The 16,214-nt window shown below is 31.6% G+C and overlaps 1 protein-coding gene and 1 non-coding gene across 2 annotated transcripts; both read right to left on the bottom strand.

Annotated features, from left to right (window-relative positions):
• Positions 1–13,556: 13,556 nt before the first annotated feature.
• On the bottom strand, positions 13,557–13,628 carry TRNAQ-CUG (transfer RNA glutamine (anticodon CUG)). Its single transcript has one exon. It is a non-coding gene; the product is annotated as a tRNA-Gln (tRNA).
• Positions 13,629–13,820: 192 nt separating this feature from the next.
• On the bottom strand, positions 13,821–15,986 carry LOC108468906 (F-box protein SKIP8-like). The gene is made up of 3 exons (XM_017769773.2): positions 15,236–15,986; positions 14,920–15,116; positions 13,821–14,318 (listed from the first exon to the last, which is right to left on the bottom strand). The coding sequence occupies exons 1-3, from the start codon at positions 15,689–15,691 to the stop codon at positions 14,063–14,065; spliced, it is 909 nt and encodes a 302-aa protein (XP_017625262.1). The 5' UTR covers positions 15,692–15,986; the 3' UTR covers positions 13,821–14,062.
• Between the last annotated feature and the right edge of the window lie 228 nt (positions 15,987–16,214).

The raw sequence follows: 16,214 nt of genomic DNA on the forward strand, positions 1-16,214 counted from the left end.
ATATGGTAATTAGACCATTAAGAAAAGTTAGTAGATATTTTTGATGATTAATCCATGAAAATTAGAAAAATAAAAGGACTAAATTGGAATTTGGAATAAATAAAAATGATAATATCCCAAATTTTCTATGGAAACCCTAGGAAAGAGAAAGAAAATCAAGCAAGCTTAATTAGGTAAGTAATCATGTCCCGTTTTTAGTAATTTTTATATTTATGAGACCGAAATAACCTAATCTATCTACTTTTGGGATCAATTCGAATAGATATTAAAGTATTGAAAATTTTCCATGGATGACTATGCTCAAAATTTGAAATTTATGGTAGAAAATGAAAGGTTTTTGATAGATAAACAACTTTTGTAAAGTGAATTTTCATGAAATTGTGATTTAGGGACTAAATTATTAAGATGTAAAATTCATGGAAAATTTTTGATTTTTTTGAAATATATATAGCAGTTCGGTTTTAGCTAAATCAGAACAGTAGTTTTGTAACCACAAATCTGATGTCATAAAATTATTTTAATATTATTTTTTGTGTTTACAGCATGTTATTTGATATGTGTGAAAATTCTGTAAGCTAATTTTATCGTTTAATTGCTCAATTTGAGAAAATGACTAAATCGCGTAAAATATAAAAGTTGTATTCTACTTGTTAAAGGTCTTAATTTGCTTTGGTTTTTAAATATGGTGGCCTTAAATGGTAATTAAACCATTTAAAACACTAGTGGACATATATGGACATTTAATAGATGTTTTAAATGGTTTTTCATTAAGGTTATAATGTTAATTAGCATAATTATTATGTGTTAAATATAAAAAAAAATTGAGTCCATCTTTCTCATGTTGGCTGAATATTGAAGAAGAAAAAGAAGCCATTTTGCTCATTTAGGGTTCTTTACACACATAGCTTGACTAAGATATGGTTTTAGCTTAGTTTTTAATGATTTCTATGTTTTTGTAATCGTTGCAGCTCAATTTAGCTAGCCCGTACATTTAATTTCGAAATTGTTAAAGATTTTGATAGTTTCCATTGTTGAATCCATGAGTTATTTGATGTTTAATGTTGAAATATGAAAGCTTGATAATAGTTTTACAGGTTTTGTTAAGTGATTTTTGATGAAAATGCATAATAGGGATTAAATTATGAAATATGTAAATTGAAGGGTTGAAATGTGAAGTAAATGAAAGTTTTGGGCTTCTAGGGTCCTATATGTAATTCGTCCAAGCTTGAGTTTAATAAAATTATGTGAATTTTGAGTATTTGTGAAATAAGGACTAAATTGTAAAAATATGAAAATTTAGGGGCTAATGTGTAAAAATTCCTAAATGTATGTTTTGGACTAAATTTAATGAATGGTTGATTGAATAAGTTAATTTTGAATATATTTGATCAAGAAAAGACGAATTCAGATTTAGATCGGGGGAAAAATAAGGTTGTCGAATAGTCGATCCGATTCGTTAATTCTGAACATGAGTCACAAACTTATTTGTAATTGTATTTTATCTGCTTTGATATAGCATAAATTTAGATTTTGTGATTATGGATAAGCTCAAGAAGGATTTGACAATGATTCAACAATAATTCAAAATGATTCGACTATGAATTTGTATTAGAAAATCCCGGTTGAACCTTAGGAATAGTTTAGGATGCTAGTGACATGTCATTAGGGTATTGAGTTGGCTTCGAGCCATGGTATAGGCACTTCAGAGGAGTTACCTTGATTTGACTACGGGCCATGGTATAGGTACTCCGGGGATAAGTTACCTTGATTTGGCTTCGGGTCATGGTATAGGTACTTATCAATTGAGATGCTTGAGAATCCGACTTCTATTCCAAACAGTTGAACAAGAAATTTAAAGATTTGGATTAGAATGGGATTGATACGAGTTGCTATAGGTACGTACGTAAATTTTATAAACATTGAATCCATGAAATGGATGAATTCTTGGTAAGCTAGTGAATGAATTATCAAATGGCTTGGGATTTAATGTATTTGTGTATCATGAGTTTCTATTGTTTGAATTGTGAATGAATGGTAAAATTGCTTATTACGGTAATATGAACTTACTAAGTTGTGAAGCTTACTTTGTGTTATTTTTCTATGTTTTATAGAGAATCAAATCTAACTCGGATCAGGGAGTCGTCAGGACCATCATCGCACTATCAAACATCTAAGTTGGTACTTTTGAGTTGAGTAAATATCATATATGGCATGTATAGGCTAGTTGTGTTATTTTGGTTGTGATTAGTCATGTGAGTTGGCTTGTAAATGATGTTAATATTGATGTGTGGTTAGCTATTAGAAATGGCTTGTAAATGTATATGTTTTAGTTGTATATAAAGCCATGAATGATAGCTTATTTTGGTATGATTAGTACGAATAGAGTTATGGTTTTATGGTTGCAAATGGTTAATTGAATTATGAAGTTTAATGCTTGAGAAATGCTTTGATGAAGTATGACTTTAGAAGTTGAGTTGATAAGTATTTGATAGGTAATTAGCATGGAATTAAGTGTTGAATTTGGTTGAATGAATTTGGTATAAATTGTGCATTTGGTTGATGATTTTGGCTGCATAATTGTATGATGAAATGGTACCATTTTGGTTGTTTAGGTGAGCATGAGAAAGGGTGGCAAATTGGCCTTGCAAATGGCCTATTTTTCTTTACACGGGCAGAGACACGGGAGTGTGTCTCAGTCGTGTGCGACACATGGTCAGGTTATACGGCTGTGTGTCCCCTAGTGTTGATTTTAAAATGAAGTCAATATGCTCCACACGGTCTCACACACGGGCATGCGACTGGCCGTGTGGTACAAGTTAGTATACCCCCTAAATGGCACACGGCCTAGCACACAGGCGTGTGACTTGGCCGTGTTGATAAATCAGTATACCCTACAATTTTGGCACGGGCCATGTGATCCAAGTCAGTATGTATGCCCTGTTTTCACACGGCCTATGACACTGGCATGTTTGAAGCCATGTGAGGCACACGGCCTGTTCACACGGGCGTGTGACCCCTATATTGATGAAAAATTTCTAAGTTCTCCAAAACTTTCGTATGTTATCGGTTTAGTCCTAAATCACTTCTAAAGCATGTTTAAGGCCTCGTAGGCCCTTATAAAGGACAATATGATTGTGTTGAATAAGTATATGGGAATGAATGCTTTATGTTTGATAAATGTGTGCTATAGTTGTGAATTGATCGGTAATGCCTCGTAACCCTATTCTAGTGACGGGCACGGGTTAGTGGTGTTACAATATATGTACTGTAAATGTTATATGTAAAAATCGATTAGGCTTGGAATAAGGTTAAATTGCATGAATTTTATTTTTCGAGCCTAGGGACGAAATTGTCATTTAGGAAAAGTATAGGGGCAAAATGGTAATTTTACCTAAGATGTGAATTGAATTAAATTGAGTATGAAATGGATTAAATTGACGTTAAATTCATTTATACAGATTCAAAAAGACCTAATACTGAGTTGGATCGAGGAAAACAAAAAGTATTAGATTAGTAGATCCTTGTATACATACGTTTATCGAGGTAAGTTCGTGCAACTAAATTGTGTACATTTATATATTTGAATTAAATATTGTATATGTAAATTTTGTAATTGTCATGTATATGAAATTGATTGAAAATCTGATAATATCTGATAAGTTTTAAATTTTGTTTGAACAAATGAAAATCAATGGATATAAGTTTCTCGTATTGGTTATGGTCTTGCTTATGTTGCAGACACACCATAGCTCAAAAGAGCATCACGTATTAGCCCTCTCGAGCTTCCTGTATAAGGTTCTTACGAGCTTCCCATTATAGCTCTTTGGAGTGTCCTGATAGGTTTAGATCTTACATTTGTTGTGAACACACCTTAGCTCTTATGAGCATCCCGATTATAGGCTCTTCATGAGCTTCTTATTAAATTGGCTCTTTGTGAGCATCCCGATAGTGCTCGCTTGAACTTCCTGATATATGTCTATCCATAGCTTCCCGTTACATGGCTCTTTGTAAGCTTCCTGATAGGCTCTTCGTGAGCTTCCTAATATGTTTCTTTGTGAACTTCCCAATTATTGCTCTTATGAGCTTCTCGTTATATAGCCTGGATAAACTTCCCAATAGGCTCTTTGTGAGCTTCTTGAAATGGCTCTATGTGAGCTTCCTATGATAAGGCTTGAGATTCTGCTTCCTGATTATGTGCTCTAAAGAGCACCCCTGTAAATGAATTGACGGATCAATGATAAGTACATCTTGTACGTACTACCTGGGTATCCATCGATATTTCAATGATTCAACGTACAAAACTCTTGATAGGGGAAAATATGAGAATTAAATGAATTATATCATGAATATCCCTGAAATACTTGGAAATGGATGCATGATGAGATCATCTCTGTTTTCTTGATAATCATATAAAATTTCATGACTAACTTGTTTGGTAAGAGCATGTGTCTAGGCAATTGGCCACATAGTTTTGGATGCATGTTTGTATGTTTACTTTAAATGAATATGATTGGTAAGTTAACTTCCTATTATACGAACTTACTAAGCATTTGAAATGATTACTCAGTTTTCTTTTCTTTGTTTTATAGTGCTCGGAAGCTCGTAAAGGTTGGAATCATTCGAAGCATCATTACACTATCCTTCAGCTCGTTTTGGTAGAAAGAGCAAACTTATTTTGGTATAATGACATGTATAGGCTAATTTGGCCAATGTTGACATTTAAATGGTTGTTTGTAATCTAGCCATTGGAATGGCTAGTAATGATATATTTAGTGCATATATACTTGAGGTTATAATATGGTTACTATATGTGTGTTTGGTATGGTTAGATTGAATTATGGTAAACATATATGTCTTTCAAAAAGTAAGTTTGAATTCATGTGAAGGTATATCATGAATAATGTTAATTTTGGCTTAATTTAAATGTCTTGAATTGGTTTGGAAATGTGTTAAAATGTTAATGTAGGTACAAGGAAAAATTTGGATGAGAAATAAGGCTAGGAAATGACCTTATTTTGTCCACATAGGCAGACACACAGGCGTATGTCTTAGCCGTGTGTGACACACGGTCATGCGTATGGCGTGTGGCTTGGCCGTGTGGGACCTGCGTCTTAAAAATTTAGAAATAGAATGCTCAGAATTGGTCACACGGGTATGTGTCTCAGCTGTGTGAAACACACAGCTCAACACACGGGCGTGTGTCTTGGCCATGTGAATCCTGCACCTAATTTTTGAAAATTAAATTGTCAACATGGCCTAGCACACAAGGGTGTGGCTAGTCGTGTGACTCAAGTCAGTAGCTACCCTAATTTGAACACGGGCTGGGACACGACCGTGTGCCACACATCGACTACCTACACAACCTAAGACACGGGCATGTCACCCGGCCGTATGAGCCACATAGCCTGACCACACGTACATGTGTCCCCTGCACCTAAGAGAAACTTTGAAATTTCGCAAAAAATTTTTGAGTTCCCTATATAGTCCCAATTTTATTCTAATGTGTATTTTGGGCCCCAAGGACCCATCTAAGGGACAATATGATAAATTTTGGATATAAATAGTAAATGAAATGAAATTTTCTGTAATTGATCTGTAAACTTCAGTAATACTCCGTGACCCTGTTCCAGCGATGGATAGGGGTTAGGGGTGTTATAAAACCTTTAAAACGACAATAGGTTACTCAATCAAGCTAAACCAGTGTCACATGTATCTTTGGGACATCAATTGCTCATCGAGCTGAAAATAAATACATTTGTGTCATTTTACCCATCCAGGTTAAACCTTTGAAAACACGTCAAATTACTTGGACAGCCGAAAAAATACATGTAAGGTTACCCGTCTGGGCTAAATCTTTAAAACAGCAACATGTTACTCATCCGAGCTAAACTTGTGTCACTTGTATCTTTGAGTCCGTAAAAAATGTTGGATCTCAAAAATCTTCAGAATCAACCCATAACCTTTTGTGCAAGACTTTATTAGGTTCATCGGGAAAAATTTCAACAACTCATACTATTTTAAATTCTTTTAACCATATACACTCGTTTCATAATTCAAATAGCAATTCGTATACATTCTAAACCTTGTAATATCATCATATACATTCAATCAAAATCATGTATCTATACATATTATTCTTTTACTACATATTTACGATTTAAACCCTTTGATGGCAAAAGACAGTATGTATAAAACATCTCAAACCAAAAAGTAGAACGATATAATAAAAACATAACTTGAATTAATAAAGTAATTTCTATATGAACTTACTTGGAAAACAACAACAAACAAAGTGTCAAACACTAATCCGCAATTTCTCCTTTTTTTTTCTTGATTATCTATCGATTGATTCAAATCCCAAAATATAATAATTCATTACAATTTATCAATTCTAATTACATTAAACCATCATATTATAAGTATAAATCAGTTCAATTTAATTTTTAAGAAGTTCCCTAAAATTTTGTATTTTATTCAATTTAGTCCCTAAAATTGAAATGGTTATATCTTTCAAATTCAAGCTTCGATTTTCATTCCAATTCCAATTTCATCCTTTTACAGCCCCCTAAATTCAATAATTATAGGCATGACACACAAGCTTAACCAATTGATGACACGACCGTTTGATGGCCGGATGAGGCCGTGTGTGACACACAAGCTTAACCAATTGGGCCGTGTGGGCCACACGAGCTTGTGGGCCCACACAGGCTTGTGGGATTCTGGGCCAGGCCGTGTGATCCACACTGCCAAGCCACATGGGTGTGCGAGCCCATTTTTCTGAAATGATCTATAAGGATGCACGGGTCACCTAAGTCGATTGTAGACCTACCATAGGGTCGGTAAGCACTACTTAGACCCCTCATTGAGTATTCTAACTGTCTGATTTCTATATCGAGTATGAACTGTGATAACCGAACTAAATGTATGATCTGATAAATTGCATATTAGCATGTCATTTTTTGTATGTTGCATTGCATCAGGGTGGGATGATGTTATTTGAAAGAAGTATTCTGAAAGGCTCTAAAGCCTGATATCTGGCAGCTCAGCTGCAATTATATGATTATGTGCCGCATTTTGGTACAGCATGGTGTGTACGGAATGGTAGGTCGATTTTATCCCCACATGGTGTGTAGGGTTGGATGGAGATAGTGTGTAGAGGTTGGTGGGTAGGATTCGATATTTTGTTTGCATTCTGTATCTAACATGGACTAAGGCCCTAAGTTGTATCTGATTATGTATCTAATGGGCTAAGGCCCTAACCAATTCTGTAAAAGGGCTCCGGCTCCAGATTGTTTATATATGACACCTAATGTGTATTCTGTATGTGTGATTTCTGTGGGGATTACACACTGAGTTTACGAAAACTCACCCTTTTTTGTTTAATCTGTGTAGGTAATCCCCAGCAATAGACGGATCGGAGTAGTGGGGGACTCGGCGGTGACCACCACGATTTCGTACTATGTTAATGAAGTTTTTCTTAGTTATCTGTTTCCTCTTTTAATTTGGGTTTTACTTTGTAATTTCTGGGACTTTGGACTATCTGGTTTTAACTCATTTTTATACTGTTGATGTTTTATTTTTGACAAGCATGATCAAAACTCTGCTTTCACTAAAAACAAATGATTTTTCTTATAAACTAAGGTTTTCGGAATTAATTACGGATTTTCCTAAAATAGTTTGTTTTCAAAGCTTTCGTGAAAAAGAGATATGTTTTAATCATAACAAAGATTAAGTAACTGGAACGATTTTTACTCGTCAAGTATGATTTAAAAAGCACTATCATGTGACATCGCCAGATTAGGCCATAAAGTCCAGGTCGGGTTTGGTGTGTTACATAGGGCATGTCTCGAGACAATGAAGCCATGTCACAGCATATGCCTCCTCTATTTCACTATTTTTGCTTCGAAGTTTGAATAGCGAAAATTCATTAAGCAAGTACATGTGTCGAATTAAATAATAAAGTGATAAAAAGATATCATTCCCACGATGACCAAATTCTAAGTTTCTAAGTATCAACTATTCAATTTTATCTAATCCAAATCAAAAAAATCGATTTTAATTACTACTAAAATTAAAGTAGGAAAATTATGAAAATTCTATTAAACTAAAATAATGAAAATTACTAAGTTTCTCAATCAATTTTTAAGATCTTGGAACTCTAACTTCACCTATTCTAGTTAGTTAATCTATTGTTCAATTGTTCAATCCATGTAATTACTAACCCAGGATTCAAAGGCATTAAAAAGACCCTTCTAGTATCTAGCTAAGTTAATCCCCCCTTTTCCACTAGCTACATTCCTATGCTAAGAAAGTTGGGCAAAGTCATTACAAACGAACCTATTAGATTGATTAGGTCATTAGGTATATTCTTATCCTATAAATTAACTTGTTCATCATCGCTACTAAAGTTAATCCTAATCTATTAGTCTAGATCTAAACCTTAATTTTCTCTTACAAGACAAAACAAGATTATCAAATTAATGCAACTTGGTGATCAGGCAACCAGATTAAATAAACACGAGACTAAATAAATAATTAATAGAAATCAATACAATTGAAAAGAAAATAATTAATTAACTAAAAATAAAATTTATCATCATTCCGAGAAGATAGAGTTTAGTTCATAATGATTTGAGAAAACAACACAAGAAGAGATTCAAAACAACCTTGCATTGAGAAAAAGTAAAAAGAAATAATCTAGAGAGAATAATTCTCGAATTAATATCGAGATCTTCGGATCTCTTTTCCTTCTCGTTTTTGTAAGCTTGACAACTTGCCCTTAGTATGAGAGAATTGTTTCTTGGCCTCCAAGTTGATTTTTTTCTGTTTCCCTCCTTTTTCTCTTAAAATCACGCCACTCTTTATTTTTGAGGTTTTAATAGTTCTGCTCCACTGAATGTAGACTTGTGGTGGAGCGAATTGCTTGCTGTTTGAAAGTCTAAAATTGAAGATTGTGCTTTACCGCACTGAAATTCGAAAGAGCAGAAAACTTCTCTTCACTACTTTTTACTCTTTGCGCCAAGCCTTCTATTCTTCATCCGAAGCCTACAATGTAAGGAGGAAAATGACAAGTAAATCCGAACTAACTCTAAAAATGATAAAAATAAAATAAAATATAATTAATCCAAAATTTTATAAAATATACTAAAAATTAATCTAAATGCTAAAATTACATCCTAAAGTACTATAAAACTATATTAAAATAACTCTAAATATGAGACTTATCAAAATTTGAAATCTAATATGAAATCTGGAGACAATGGCATCATATCTTGAAACAAGACTATAAATTTCGAGACACTGAACTAAATATTTTAACAATTTTAAGTTACCTTTTTCTATTTACTTAAAAAATATGTAAAATTATTTTGACCTTCCAAAAGTTTTCAATTAGTCATAGTAAAATTTTTAATTTAATGCAATAAATTGGTAGCACTTTCAGATTAATTAGATATATAAACTTAGGAATATTTTTTCTATGCACACAATGAATAAAAAAATTAAACTCTTAAATTTAAAAAAATCAGGTTTATCTAAATTTAAAATTAAAAAACTGACTAAACTATCAAATTAAACAAATAATTTGGTTTAACAACTTAATTTTTATTCAAATAATATATATTATAATGATATATATATATATATATATATATCCAATCTTAAGATCATTTTCACTTTACTCTTAGAAGGCGTGTGATTTGATGAAAATTTATTACTTTTTAAGAAATTTAAGCAATAGAAAGTGATTCATTTGATGGTTGTCGGAAAAATTACTTTCCAATGTAGATGGAAAGTAAAAAGAAATTGTTAGGACAAAATTAACATTTTTTATTTGTGTTTATGGTGGGCATAGTGCTAATAAAGCCCATTTTTAAAATTATTTATGAAAATGAGCCATTTCAAAAAATAATTACGGGTATAGACTAAAAATTTAAAAATGTGTTGATATGGACGCGTTTTCAATGATAACCCAGAAAAACACTTTCAGGTCAACACTTTTTTCTTTATGTCAGGCAAAAGCGCATTGATGTGAACACACTTTTACTTGTGCTCGAACTAAATTTTCAAAAGAGGTTATTTTTTAAAAAAATATTACAAAAATAAACTAATTTTTTAAAAATTTACAAGAATAAGCCTTTATAAAAACCCAAAGTGGCATCACTATTTTTCTTTTATTTTTTGGTGCCACCAATTAATATAGAAATAAAACTTACTAAACAAATTTTTATATAGACCTAAAATCTCATTTCCCTTATTTTCTTAAACAATGTGGGATGTGAGATATGTGTATATATAGATTCATGAATAGGTTTGCAACTTGTTTCTAGACGATGTGGGATTCCTTCCTCTTTTAACTAACAACATAAAGTTAAATGCTACACTATATTTTATAATTTTTTACAAAACAATTTCTATTTTTATATATTTTGTTAAGATTTTATCATATTATAAAATTATCTTTTGAGATCTTTAATCTTGTTGTATTTTAGAATTGGTCGCATATACAAAAGGACCATTAAAAAAAAAGAACAAATTGCATAAATGAAACTTGTACATGCAGTAATCTTCTATTCAATTTTAAATATTTGTAGTTAATATCCATGCAACTCTAATTTTTAAAATAAAGCTCCATTATTTCAATTTAGAAGTTATACTTTTAATTTTATTTATGTATTTATTTTATTTTATGTTATGAATGTTTGATTAAGAAATAAATGGTGAGTATTTGGTATTCAAATAGTTTTTTATAATTTTAAAAATTGATCTCTCTTTTAAATATTTATTTTTAAAATATTTACTATACTCTTTATTTTTTAATTTTAATTTTAATTTAATTTTCATCACCTAATGAATGCTGATAAATTTATTTTAGATGTATTTTGACTAGATAGATAATCTATTTAAACATAGTATATAATTATGTTGAATAAGTTTTTCATAGAAATACATAATATACATAAAATATAATAATTATTTTTCATATTTTATATCTAGATTAAATTACATTAGTAGTCATTTAACTAGGATTTTTGGCTATCGAATTATAAAACTTACAAAATTATCACTCAACTATTAGTAATTTTTAAATATTTTATATACTCATTTTATATTTTAAATATTTTTTTACTTATAGAGTTTAAAAATTTTATTTATAATATAACAAATGTTATTTTTTGTAAAAAATTTTAACTCTATAAGTAAAAATATATAAAAATATAGTGTAGCCTTTAATATTATTTTGTTAGTTAAAAGAGGAAGGAATCCCACATTGTCTAGGAATAAACTGCAAGCCTATTCATGAGTCTATATATACACATATCTCACATCCCACATTACTTAAGAAAACAAGAAAAATGTGACTTTGGGTCTATATAAATATTTGTTTTGTAAGTTTTATTTCTACATTAATTGGTAGCACCAAAAAATTTTAAAAAGATGGCGTTGCCACTTTGGGTCTTTATAAAGGCTTATTCTCGTAAATTTTTAAAAAATTTGTTTATCTTCGTAATATTTTAAAAAATGACATTTTTTTGAAAATGTAGTCCGAGTATGAGCAAAAGCGCATCCACGCATTTTTTTAAGTTATCCCCTGAAAATGGGTCCACGTCAATGTGTTTTTGAATTTTCGATCTATACCCGTAATTATTTTTAGAAGCGGCTTATTTCTGTAAATAATTTTAAAAATGAGTCTTTATTGATACTATTCCCGTTTATGGTATTCAACACACACAAAACAATCCACAATTTTTGCTTGTTCTGTTGTTATCTGGTCTCTTCAACTTAGTTCATTATCTTAAAGTACTTAAAAAAAAAAAGGTAAATATCTATATTTTATTTTGTTATAAGTAAATTTTGTTTTCTAGCATAGAAAACTTAAAACAACTTGTACAATTAAGTAAGTGTATGCAAAACAAACCTATTTATAAATGACATCTCATTACTTCCAACTAGACCTGTTCATGGGTTAAGTTATCTGCCTAGGTTTGAAGGTTTGCCAGAAATTTGGAAGGGTTTAGGAAAAAATATTAGGCCCAAAAAGTGGGTTTGAGCAAAAAAATTAGGTCCGTTTACAATATAGGTCGGGATTGGGTTTGAACATTTAAGGCCCAAGCTCGGCCCAGCCCGACCTATTTTTAAGTTTATAATATTTTATATTATGTTATTTTTATATATTATGTAATTTAGAACACATTAAAAATTTAAACCTATATTAAATATATAATACTATTCTAATGTAAATATTAAAATAATGTTAAGATGACTATAAAAAATTCAAAAAAATGTATAAAATTATTAAATATTAAAATAATATAATATAAATATTATTTTAAAGATTAAAAATAATATAGGTAAGATTTGGGTTAGTTTTTTGCAAATATGAGAGGGTTTGGGCAAAATTTTAGGCCCATATTTACGGCCAGGCCGAGCTTGAACAAAGATAAAATATATTAATATCATGCTTAGGCCGATCCAAACCCGACCTATAAGCACCTCTACTCTCAACAACAACATTGGCATCACCTACTCTTAAATTTTATTTTTTAACTAGTTCATTGCCCAATTTTCTCATCAAGGAAGATATATGACATGTCACCCTAATAAAGCTTAAATAAAAATTCATTTGTGTTAAAAATGAAAAATTTGGCCACTATTGAAAAAATGTCATACATCTAAATCAAAATACTAATTTAAAATTAGTATTAAAATGATTTATGAATATATTTGAATTTATACCTACAATATAATAAGGAAAAATTTACAAATTGTACATCTTCAAAATCTTGAGTTAATATGCAAGTTGTTTTTATGAATATATTCATATAATAAATTTGATCAAAACATGAGAAAATCATACAGACGGATTAAGTCAAATATTTGTTAATAAACAAAAGCATTAAAATATTATTATTAAATGTCTAATTCAAATATTTATTAATAATAAATTTATTGATAAATGTTAAAATATATTAATATTTTTATTTTTATTTAATAAGAATAATTCTATCAAGTAACCTTATATTTTTAGGAAAGTGTTAACGTGTCAAACATGTTATGTAAATTTTCTAACAATAATATTCCAATTAATCATATTCCATTAAAAATTAACATTAGAAATCACCAAACAACTCCTTAATTCAGTCTCTAAACAAAATCTCTAACTTCATCCTTAGCAAATGAGATATAGATTTATCTATGGTGCATGGAAAAAAAAGGGAATTAGACACATTGAAATTGAATTCCTGTATAGATGATTTGGAAAAGGGGTATTCATCATTCAAAGGCCCTCCACCAGTTCACCAGTTTATGGCTGATGTCGTGGGGGTGGCTTTTCCTACATATATATGACGTGGCTCAGTAAGTAGTTTAGGGCATTTGTCCCTCCTATACAACCAAAAACAAAGGCTTTAACCAGCAGTAAGCTGATTATGGCTTTCAGTATGAAACCCTGCTACGAGGGCCATAACAATGGAGATTAACCTGTTCTTTATTTTCATTGCATAAGCCATAAATAAAGCTTGAAGCCATGAACTTGGTAGAAAATAATTATAAGTAAAAGGTTCCACCGAGATTTGAACTCGGGTTACTGGATTCAGAGTGCAATGTCCTGACCACTAGACCATGGAACTCTTAACAACTATATCCTTTATATTAATTACTTTTGACTTTCCATCCCTGAAAAGTTCAATCATACCCTCATACTAAATCAAAATATTGATTCATTCAGAGCCGTTGGTCCTTGAGCTTTTTTTTTTTTTTTATCCGGAACGTTATCATGCAACTTTGTGAACCCATCTTCAGTTCACATGTACACATTCATGTGAAAAAAGAATTGAAAAGAATATATAAATACATACAGCCAAAATTATGATACTTAAGAAAGTAAAACAAGACTAAAACGTTACAGGGACCTATTTACCACAAAAAAAAAAAAAAAAAGAAAAAGAAAAAGAATGATCTTTGAAATAAATCCCAGAGAAACTTCCAGGCATCTTGCCTTTTGCTAATATATTACTACTACTAAAATTATCCATTGTATTAATAACTCTTTCATCTTTGGATATCAATGAACAATTTGTTGTCCGATGTCACCATCAGCCAGCATCTCCGAGCTGTGATGATCCACAAGGTACCACCGTCCATGATGAAACTCAAAGATGTTAGTCATGTTAAATGCCCCGTTATCCATGTCAACATAGGTTTTCATAGTAACCCAAGCCATGTTCGTTAATACCCGAGCTCGAACATCTCTAACCTGAAAATCAACCCCTTGCTCCCAATTAAATGCATGCTGCCAACTCTGTATTACAGCATTATACCTGCAATGGATAACAAAAATGACTGTCAGCATTGATTGAATACATTATCTTTTGTCTATTCCGAAATTCTATTTACATACAAGTGACATGCTTTTGTTCTAACATATGCCTCATACTTATAAAAAAAAAAACATGGGGCCTTTTCTCTTTTCTTCTCACAGTTAAATTGCACCAATATGTCAAGACAAAAGCATTTCTATGCCAAGCACGGCATTCACTATGTTCAAATAGCAAAACGCTGGTAAAACCATTCCAATGCCGAAACCAAGACTCAAGCCATTAACATTGTGGTCATACAAACAACCTATAATCACCCTACAAATTAAAAAAGCTCTTCTCTATCTTCAAATATTCTTGGAATCATCAAAGCATTTCGGAGAAACATCTTAACTACACAAACACTCAATCGGCTATGCTATGTAACCGGTCAGCAAGTCCATGCAACTTAACCCAATCATAAGGTTAAAAAGATGTGCCATGTTCAAGCAACAAGATACGAGCAAAAACTTATATACTGAAACATTATAACTTTCGGGCAACATAAGAACAAAAATGAAGTGAACAGCATATCCTGATCTTGAAGTAAGCAACATATTCATACCCTGAAAAAAGAACCCCTGACGCATGAATGCACTTTACATAATCCGCATTCAGCCAAAAACGACTCATAGATGAAAGAGACCTATCTTTGATGATGTTAAAGAATTCGGTATTAACATTCATAATGGCTCTTGTAGCTGCATAGTATGCCTTCCACCCATGAACAGGTGTTACTGTATCTTGCTCCAAAGTAAAATCCTAGCAAGCAAAAAGAATAAGCCAGAAAATTTATGCTAAGAACCCCAGTAATAGGTAAGTATACATGAAATAAATATTCAATTAAATCAAGGCAATAAAAAAAGGGGGAAATTGGGTACCTTGTGATAAAGAGCTTTCCAGGCATTATCATCATTAGCTGCCTTTCTCATAAGCGAATTAGTCATGGAAAGCCGACAAAGGCTTGGATAATCCAAGTAACTAAGCGCGTGGGTTGTAATCTCCGGGACCAACTGTTCCATCATTGACGCCCCGCTCTGCATCTCTGCCACAACCTTCGAAACATCCGCCATCACCATATCCTCCTCCGCCGGCCCAGCAGCACCTCCGTTAAGGAGCGCCGCAGAATTGGAAGTATGGTTGCAGGAGGAAGATGGTCTGGTTTCTCTGGCTTGCTTTTTAGCGGATGACGTGGCGGTACCGGTTACGTTTGATTTGTGGTGGGGCCTCTTGAAGAATGAACGGACGGCAAGGAGGGAAAGGAGGGTGATGATAATTGCAGTGATCAACTGCTGATGGGATTGAAGAGCGATGGAGAGGCTATAGGCAATCTCCATTCATACGACATTAAATCTTCGCCGTACATTAAATAAAACCCTAGAAATCTCAATTGAATCCACAAAAAAAAAAGGAAAATTAGAGATAAAAATGGTCTCTTTTCTAGGGAAAATAATTAAAAATGTAAATAAAATTTAAACGAAAATTCAATTTTTTCCAGAAGAGAGGGCGGAGAGTCGTAATCGTATCCGAGTCGAAGAAGAACTCAGACCAGAAAAATAGGTCAGTATTGAGGGACAGTTCTGTAATTGCGATTCATAGAATTTCTGCTTCGATGGCGTTTTGATGCATGTGTTCTTTTTTAATTTTTAATTTTTAATTTCGAATAAAATAACTATTATTTCTCCTCACCACAATTTTACAAGTGTGTTTTATATGAAAAACATAAATCTAAATGATAAAATTATTTTTTAAAAAGAAAAATTAAACATATATAAAAATAAAATAAAACTTTGGAAAGTGTATCACTTTCTTCACTTTTAATTCTTAGATATTTTTTTCTCACATATATTAATTTTATCT

This window comes from Gossypium arboreum, chromosome 1 (assembly GCF_025698485.1).
Source record: "Gossypium arboreum isolate Shixiya-1 chromosome 1, ASM2569848v2, whole genome shotgun sequence".
NCBI classification, from domain to species: Eukaryota; Viridiplantae; Streptophyta; class Magnoliopsida; order Malvales; family Malvaceae; genus Gossypium; species Gossypium arboreum.